Source organism: Piliocolobus tephrosceles, chromosome 13 (assembly GCF_002776525.5).
Source record: "Piliocolobus tephrosceles isolate RC106 chromosome 13, ASM277652v3, whole genome shotgun sequence".
Taxonomy (NCBI): domain Eukaryota; kingdom Metazoa; phylum Chordata; class Mammalia; order Primates; family Cercopithecidae; genus Piliocolobus; species Piliocolobus tephrosceles.
Genome location: NC_045446.1, coordinates 107,603,895 through 107,612,769, shown reverse-complemented (window position 1 = coordinate 107,612,769; position 8,875 = coordinate 107,603,895). Strand labels below are relative to the sequence as shown.

The 8,875-nt window shown below is 51.4% G+C and overlaps 1 protein-coding gene across 3 annotated transcripts in view; it reads left to right on the top strand.

Annotated features, from left to right (window-relative positions):
- Positions 1-567: 567 nt before the first annotated feature.
- The window catches only part of TMPRSS13 (transmembrane serine protease 13), a 28,320-nt gene continuing 20,012 nt past the window's right edge, over positions 568-8,875 (top strand). For all 3 annotated transcript variants that reach the window (XM_023208059.3, XM_023208058.3, XM_023208057.3), the window contains exon 1: positions 568-682. In XM_023208059.3, coding sequence (XP_023063827.1) covers positions 662-682 — 21 coding nt within the window. In that variant the 5' untranslated portion in view covers positions 568-661. The remainder of the gene's footprint in view (positions 683-8,875) is intronic.

Sequence of the window (8,875 nt, the reverse complement as noted above, 5' to 3'; positions counted from 1 at the left end):
AGAGGGTGATTCATTATGTGCATAATTAAAGATCATTTGATTTTCATTTATTTGTTAAGCGTTTCATAAAAACAAACAGAGTTCAGGAAAAAACAATTGCCAGACCATGTGCCCAGAGACCATGTGCCCTGATTTGGGATTTTGACACCTGGTCCTTGGAGATGAAGGTTCCCACTGTCCTGCCATAGGTGGGGCTCTGTCCCTGGCCTGGAATGTACCCTGTGGGGTTAGGGTCATCCCTCAGAAGGCTCAGGAGCATCTGTTTCAGGGGCTCAGGTCAACAGGACCAAGACCATCCTCTCAAGGCTCTGCCCTTTCTCTCAGGGCCCCTCTGAAGAAGCAGCTCAGAACACTCCACTGCTTCTGTGGGGGCAGTTTCAGGAGTAAAGGCAGATTCAGGTTCCCGGTATTCGGAATTCAGTATTCGCTGAGTAACTGGGATGGCCTCTACCAGGAGGGGCGGAGGAACAGGTCTGGCAAGTTCTGTGTTGTTTATACTGGGGATTACTTCAGGTATCCCAACCGGCTTCCCCGCCCCGTTTGGTGGGGGCTGGCCCTTGGCCCTCCAACCTCTTTACCCCACATGCCTGGGAAGCCAGGGGCCAACATGGATCTTGTCCTCGACATCAGCTAAGCCTGGAGGACTCTTCCCTCAGAGACCATGGAGAGGGACAGCCACGGGGTGAGTGTGACCTCAGGCCTCGGACCAGATCCTCCCAGCGCTGAGGAAGCAGGGCTGAGGCTGGAAGACAGGTGGGACGGCCACCTCTGTGTTTCAGGTTCGGGGGAAACTGGCTGTGCCTCTTCTAGTTTGAAGCTACTTAGGATCAAGATCTCTTGGTCTCCTTTTAACATGGTTCTAGAAAGAGCCCCTGGGAGGAGAAGGTGCTGGGATTGGGGTCTGGCTGGTAAGCACCCCAGGGCTGTGTGGCTGAGTCGCGGGTTCCTGCTCTGTGGCCTGTGAGCACTTCTGCCGGGCGTCCATGCTGTTACAGCGTCAACTTGACTGGTTGGGAATCCAGGCTAATCTACTTTAATCTCATTTTTGCTGGTTGGAAAATCAAAAGCATTCTAACTGCAATTCAGGGTCACCTTGTCTAAACCCCTCACTACACTCCTAAACCTTCCCAGAAAACTGTGACTTTCTGTGTGCATTTAAGATTTTCAAGGGGATGTTTCAACCTCCCTTAGTCACTTCTTTTAGGGCTTAATAACTTTTATGCTTGGGAAGTGCTTCCTGATGTTTAACCACAAGTCCTGCCACCACTCAAGCTCCTTTCTTCTGCTGCTCTTGGGGTGAGAGAGAGCAGCTAGCCTGTCCTCTGTGGGAAAGCCAGTCATACACACATGAAGGCTGCCAAAGATTTTGTTCTTCTGTGCCTCCACTTTCTTTTCTTCCAGGAAATCCCTTTTGTGCTCTTATTTCTCCTTTAGGTCTTGTTTTCTGCCCCTCTCCAAATTCTCTGTACCTTACTGATATGGTGGAAGAATGGGTCAGCACTGGGTTTGGGAAACGTCAGCTCATCCTATGTTCTGGCTTATAGTTGTCTTGCAGTCCATTCTGAACCCCCAATGTGCTTCTGCAAACTTTACCATCATTTTTCCCATCATTCTTCCAGCCCCTTCTTGACTCTTCTTTCCCAGGCTGCCTCCCTTGCCCTCTGTTCTGGGCTTCTTGGTTCTTGTCTCTACCTCACCAAAGTCACTTGGCCCTAGGCCTTGGGAGGTTATCAGAGCCTCTTACTGTTGAGCAGTAAGCGGAGTACACAGGGGCATGCAGAAGTTGAACACTTAGTCACAGCCATGCGGCCTCCTCCTTGGCAATTTGCTGGGAGCGTAAACTAGATGGTCCCTAAACCCAAGAGTGAGAAGGGCTGAGCTATCAGGAGGGTGGCTATGCTCCCATTGGAGATGGATAGTCTGTCCCTGAGACAGGGTGATGGGGCGATGTCTTCCCGGGAAGCTCATTTCTTCAGAGTCAGGGACCAATCTGAGGGTTGCTGGAGGGATACAGGACAGAGAACAGACTTCACTGGGGAACTCCTAATTAATCTATGAATTAAGTGTCAAATATTATGACAGGTACCATGTTCATTCTGAAAAAAAGATTGTCCAAACTTATCTTGGAATGGAAGAATGGAATCATTACATCCTTATTTAAGGTTCTTAACTTTACTCCCCTATTTAAGATGAAACCCCCAAGAAAGTGAGCCTATAGTTGGGGCTCGTAATCCCATCTGCAGCAGATTTCTTAACCTTGGTTATATAGGAGTGGGCTGGGAGAAGCTGGTCGCCTGAGCTTGTGCCTTCTCCCTGAGGGCTTTATTGCAGACAGATGCATTGTGATTTCTGTCCCTCAACTCCAAAATGTCGTGAGGAAGATGACGGCCAGTGGGCTTGAGCCTGATGGCACTCCTCTGGCAGCTGCCGGATCTTCAGAGGGACCTTGGAAAAGAAGTGGAGAAGGGTCTTGGTTTCTCATGTTCAAAAGAAAGTTGCATGTTGTGGTAGACAGAGAACTGACCACATTCCCCGTCAGCTTTGGGCAAGCCACTTCACCTTTCTGTACCTTTGTTTCTTCATCTGTAAAATGGAATAATAACACTACTCTCAAAAGAAAAATGTTGGACAAACTAAATTTAACAGAGTTTAATTGAGCAAAGAACGATTCTCAAATGGAGCAGTCCCCCGAAGAATAGATTCAGAGAGATTCCCACACAGCTGCGTGGTTGGAGAGGATTTATGGACAGAAAAAGGCAAGTAGCGTTTGGAAAATGGAAGTGAGCTACAGAAACAGCCTTATTTGAACACAGTTTGAACAGTTGGCTGCCTTTGATTGGGCAAAATTGGTGATTGTTAACAAGAGTAGCTTACAGTCTGTGTACACGTCCAGTTGAGTTATAGTTCATTACGTACGGAGAAACCTTTTGATCCAAACTTAAAATATGTAAGGAGGCAGCTTTAGGCTAAACTTAATTTAATACCTACCTCAAGGAGTCTCAAAATAGTGTCCTTCCCATAGTAAGGCTCATTTAGAACAGCATCTGGCATAGAGAGATAGAGATAGATAGAGATAGAGTCACAGAATATTGAAATTTATCATCACTGCCTAGAATTTGGCGCTGGCTCTTACAGATTTGGACAAACACCTTCTCCCTGTGCCTCAGCTTTCCCACCAAAGAAGAAGGTTGGACAAATTCCCCCCTGAGGCTCCCTTCTGGCTCCCTGACAGTCTGGAATTACATAGAACGGGATGGCAGGTGCGCCACACCAGATATGTGCATTTGTTCTTGACAGCGCATATTTTGTGCCTTTTCAAAATGGGTCACATTTTTAATTCTCAGAGCAGTGCAATGCTTATTAAAGAAAGACTGAATTAGACCCATTGATGAAGCAATGTTCCTTTGTGGAGTGGATTTTCTTATACTGGGCCTTCTTCAAGTGGAACAGGTTCGAAATTAGCCCAAGGCTACAGGTGCTAGGGACTAGTGAGAACCGTCTAGGGGCCCAGCGCTGGTCCAGGATGAGGCACCCTTTCCAGAGGGGGCTGGGCAGTTCCCAAGATGGCTCACCCGCAGGCTCAAGTCACTCTGCCGTCTCCCAGCCCCAGGCACCCCAAGGACCCTGGCACCTGCCCTATGCCACTGCAGGTGTGCAGCCCTCACCTCGTCCTCTATTTCACATTGTCATTGGTGCGGAGCAGACTTCCCTTGGCACAGCCACCTTGCTTTCCCCTGTGTTGTCCCCTGAGACTTGGCAGATGTGAGTGTAAGCGTGTGGGAGTGTGTGTATTGGGCCCTGGGCTGGGGAGCTGGGTGGGAAGGATGACTGTTGTAACAATGGCCACTTAGCTTAAGTGTCTTGTTTTGGCAAAACAGCTTCCTCTTGGTATAGCAACAATGAGGGTGGATGTGCCTGGACAAGTGGGCAGGGCACTGGTGGCGCAGGCGCGAGGGAAGCCACCACAGGGAGCCCCGGCTTTAGCAGTCAAGCGGAGACCTTGACAGCACCAGATGGGGGCTGGTTTCCCTAGGAGGGAAGCAATACCCAAAACTTTAGCCGGGCCGCCATTATGTACCAGCCCTGAGTGACTTGCCGCCAGTCCCCTAAGACTGGCGGCAAGAGAAGGCACAGACATAGGGAAACAATGAGGCAGCAAGTTCCTGGGCAATCAAATATTATTTGTTTGGCAATAGTGGGCACGCCATGTTCTTTACAGCATTTGATGAATGAATGAATGAATGAAAGAATGAACAGGGAGGCGTCTTGATTCTGGTCTAACAGGGATTTCCCAGGCTTTTTCATGTGCACAGGAGGCGTCGGAAACTGGAGGGAACTTCAGCACTTACCCTGGCCAGTCCCTTTCAAGTTCTTTGTAGCAGCTGCCTCTTTTGTTCAAATGAATGTTACGTAGACTCCACTGTATGAAACCGAAAGGTTGATCTTCTCTGCTGAGGTGGGGTAAGGGCTCAGAGCCCACCGCAGTCCCCACCAGCTGGTCTCCAAGGCACCTCCATGGAAACTGAAATGCTCTGTAGAACCCTGTTTGAAAACCGCTGATTGTCCAACACCCTTATTTTATAGATGAGGGAGCTGAGACCCAGAGGGGGATGTGACTGTCCCCAAGGTCACATGCCTGCCTAGGAGCAGAAGTGATGCTCCCCCGGCCCCACACCCCCAGGGCGAGGCAGGCCCTGCAGCTCTGGCCGCTTCTGGAGTTCAGTCTGCCTCAAGGGCTGACCCGAGTCCCTGAGGTGTACACTGCGTGTGTGCTGGGGATGCTGGTAGTGGGTGAGGAGGTGGTGGGCAAGATGCCTGTGTGCTGAGGGGAACCTATATTTGTGGGGTTTCTCTGGGTTCAGGGAGGGGAGAGTAGGAAAGGGCCTTGGGTACCCGGAGGCACAGTGAAGCCTGGGTCTAGCCGTGAGGAAGGTAAAAAAGTCACCCAGTCCAGCATGGCCCTCTCTGGGAAAGGTTCAGGCCTCCCCTGCCACAGACCAAGGGCACCCCAGGTTCCCAACAGGCAAGGAGGGTTTTTAGGCTCTGTTGAAGGGAGCTCCTGATCTTTCTTAGTGCCCCCAGTGCTTCCAGAAGGGTTTAGGGAGGGGAGTTTCTTCTTGCCTAGCCCAGAGTGCTGGGTTGTTGGCCTATGGTCTGCCTGTGCCCACCCTATGGGTGCCCTTGATGCCCAGGGTCACTGGGAGAGAGACGCTGCCATGGGGGCTTCTGTCTGGGAAGGGTCCTTTCTCATGGAGGCTGGTAAGGGACAGACAGGGGAAGCGCAGAGTGTTGTGTAACAGCCCAAGGATGAGCGCCAGAAGATCAGGGTTCTAGAACTGGCACCGTCCCCAACTGGCTGTGTGACCGTGAGCAAGTCACACAGCCTTCCTGGGCCTTCATCGCCTCATCAATAGTATAAAGGGCTTGGGTGGGTTTTCTTTTCTTTCCTTTTCTTTGAGATGGGGTCTTACTATGTTGCCTAGATTGCTCTTGAGCTTCTGGCCTCAAGCCATTCTCCCACCTCAGCCTCCCAAGTAGCTGGGACTACAGGCCGGCACCACCACGCCTGGCTTAGAGGGTTTTCAGAGTCCTTGCAGTTCTGACAGCCTGTGATATGCCCAACCCTGGGTGATAGCTTTACAAAGGAATGGCCCAGGGCTGACGAGGGAGGCCCAGTTGGCTTAAACTGAGCTGAAAGGGGCCCTGATGCACCTGCCCTCAGGCCATGAAGATGCATCATCGCTGCTGCTGCCTGCTGGACATTCTTCAGGACTAGCGGGAGAGTTTTTTTTTTTTTTTTTTTTAAAATACTTTAAGTTCTAGGGTACATGTGCACAACGTGCAGGTTTGTTACATATGTATCCATGTGCCATGTTGGTGTGTTGCACCCATTAACTCATCATTTACATTAGATATATCTCCTAATGCTATCCTTCCCCCCTCCCCCAATCCCACCAGAGGCGCTGGTGTGTGATGTTCCCCATCCTATGTCCAAGTGTTCTCACTGTTCAATTGCGGGAGAACTTTTTATGGGATCGTTCACACTGCAAGCCCAGGCTCTGGGGGACCTGAAGTGCATATTTCCCAAGTTCAGGCTGCTGCTTATGGCTGGAGAACTCTCACTATGCAGAGCCTGGGGCTCGATCCACAGCAGCAGCTCCATAACCACTGAGACGAAGCAACCATGAGCCCACATCACTCAGCAAAAACAGAGGCCCCCCTCTCCCTGGCATCACTGGCTGGGCCCCCAGAAGGTCCAGGAGAGGCCAAGGGCTGGACATACTCAGGGGTTGGCTAACTTACTACCATCCCTACCAGGTAACGGCCCAAGGGGCAGAGTCTGCAACTGGAAACCAGAAAAACATCCCATTCGCCTCATGGGGGAGCTACCCCTGGGAGCTGTGGTGTCGAGAGCCCTAGGCTGGAAGCAGAGGGCCTTGGATTTTAGTCGGTCCTCTACTCTAAGATGGGCCTGAACAACTTTGGGCAAAGCACACAAACGTTTTGGGCCTCTACCTCTCAGTCGGTAAGGTGGGAGTAAAAATTCTTACAGACTTCTGTCCAGGGACAGGCTTTGGAAAGACTCCCAGAGTCAGGGGCTGCTCCTCTTAGCCCTCTGTAGCTTGCCCTTCACTGCTTTCCTGCGGATCCCTGCCCTGCCTTCCTGCCATGCTGCTTCCTGCCCCAAAATGTCTAGAGGGTCCTGAACAAGCCTTGGGTGAGGACCCTTGGGAGCTGCAGAGGCATAGCCAGCTGGTAGCAGTAACAGCCTGGGGTGTGGGCCTGTTCCATGGCATGGTAAGGGCTTATAATTATGTTACTGCAGGGGGTAACCTCAGAGACCACCCCAGGGGTAGGTAGGGAGGAGAGGCACAGCCAGGAAAGAATGGTTGGCAAAGTTAGGCTAGGGACGTGGCTCAGAGTTGACCACACTCCCCTGCTCCGCCCTGTGCACCTGCCCCTGAGCAGGCTGGGAAGACTTTGGTCTGCAGGCAAGTTGTGGAGACACCAGGACACATCAAGGAGTTGGTCATTTTACTTCCATTCCTGAGTCTCCAGCTCACTGCCAAAGGCGAGGATTTGGGAAGCTTGGGTTCTGGTCCTGGTTCTGCCCCTTGTAGGTTGGGACCTTGGATAAGAAGTCTCTTCCGGGCGTGGTGGCTCACATCTATAATCCCAGCACTTTGGGAGGCCGAGGCGGGCACAAGCTCAAGAGATGGAGACCATCCTGGCCAACATGGTGAAACCCCATCTCAACTAAAAATACAAAAATTTGGGCATGGTGGCGTGTGCCTGTAGTCCCAGGTACTCAGGAGGCTGAGGAAGGAGAATCTTTTGAATCCAGGAGGTGGAGGTTGCAGTGAGCCGAGATGGCGCCACTGCACTCCAGCCTGGTGACAGAGGAGACTGTCTCAAAACAAACAAACAAACAAACAAACAAACAAACAAACAAGTAGTCCCCTCCCCTTCCCATTTCCCAGCTGCTGAAGGCCTCTACTCTGAAGGTGAGTTCAGGCCTCTGGTGGGAGGCTAGAGGCTCAGCAGTTGTTCTCCAAGAATTGGGGCAAAGAAATGAGTTAGTGCTATAACAGGTTAGATATCAGGAAGAACTTCCAGCAGCATGGGACAGCAGGCTGTGAAGTGCCTAAAGAAGGCTGGTGTGGAATCTCGTACTCAGATGATCCCTGAAGATGAGAACTCTTCTTGATGTCTGGGAGGGTTTGGGTTGAGGGTCAGAGTCAGGGGGTGGAGCCGGGGCCTTACTCTGGATGCTGCTCTCATCTGGCTGGTCTGGGGGCTGCCCCTTCATCCTGATGCCCCTGTTGGGACTTGTACTTCTCTTCATGGGCAATTCTCCTTCAGGTCTTGAGGCTCCAGAACTCTCCTCTTGCCCTGGTCTGGGGGTCCAGTGGCTTTCCACCTGCCTCCCAGGCTCTGACAGCAGAGCACTTGCTCTACTCAGACCAGAGCTAGATACCCCCAGCCTCAGGGCCTGCAGGGCCTCCATTCCATTTTTGGATGTGTCGCCCTTTCTGCAGCTCTTGGCTTTCCACCCATGCTCCATCACCAACAGTTCCCTCTCTGGCCTGACTCCCTTCTCCTGTTCTAGCTTTATAGCTTTCCCCAGCTTCCTCCCCCACCTGCCCACCCATTTTCCTCTGGGCCACTTCCTGATGGGGCAGCTGGGGCTGGATGGCAGGGTCCTGTTCAGGTAGAGACAGCCCGAGCTGCCTGGGAATTAGAAGACTGCGAGAGTTCCTAAAGACCACCAGCTCATTCAGGCCGCCTGTTTGGTCTCTCTGAGCCCGGGTCCTTGTATACAAACTGGGGATAGTAATTCCTGCCCAGCTTGCTAACTGACAGACTTGTGAGGATCAAATCACATAATGGTGCAAAACTGCACATACAAGCCCTGAAGAGACGAAGGTAGGTCCTGGGGATGTTTGTGACACTGAAGGTCAAGGTCCTCCTTGCTCCTAGCAGGCCTGGTTAGAATCTGAGCTGTCACTTACCTGGTGTGTGAATCTGGGCATGTTTTTAACCTGCCTGGACCTCTGTTTCAGTATCTATAAAATGAGGCTAACCGTATCAACTGCAAAGAGCTGTGAAGAGGTGGGAATGGGATCCCGGAAAGTGCTAGTGGGCTGTTATCTTTGTCATGGTTTGACACACATTTATAGACCAGGCTCTTTCATGTGTATCACCCATTTATCCGGGGGAAGGAGGTAAGGTCGGCCCATTTCACACGCTTGGAATCAGGCACTGAAGGGTTATGTCACTTGCCCAGGAAATACAACTGGGAATGGAGACAATCAGATTCAAACAGATTTTTCCTAGCAAGCCCAGCATTCTCACAAGCAAACAAACAAAACCC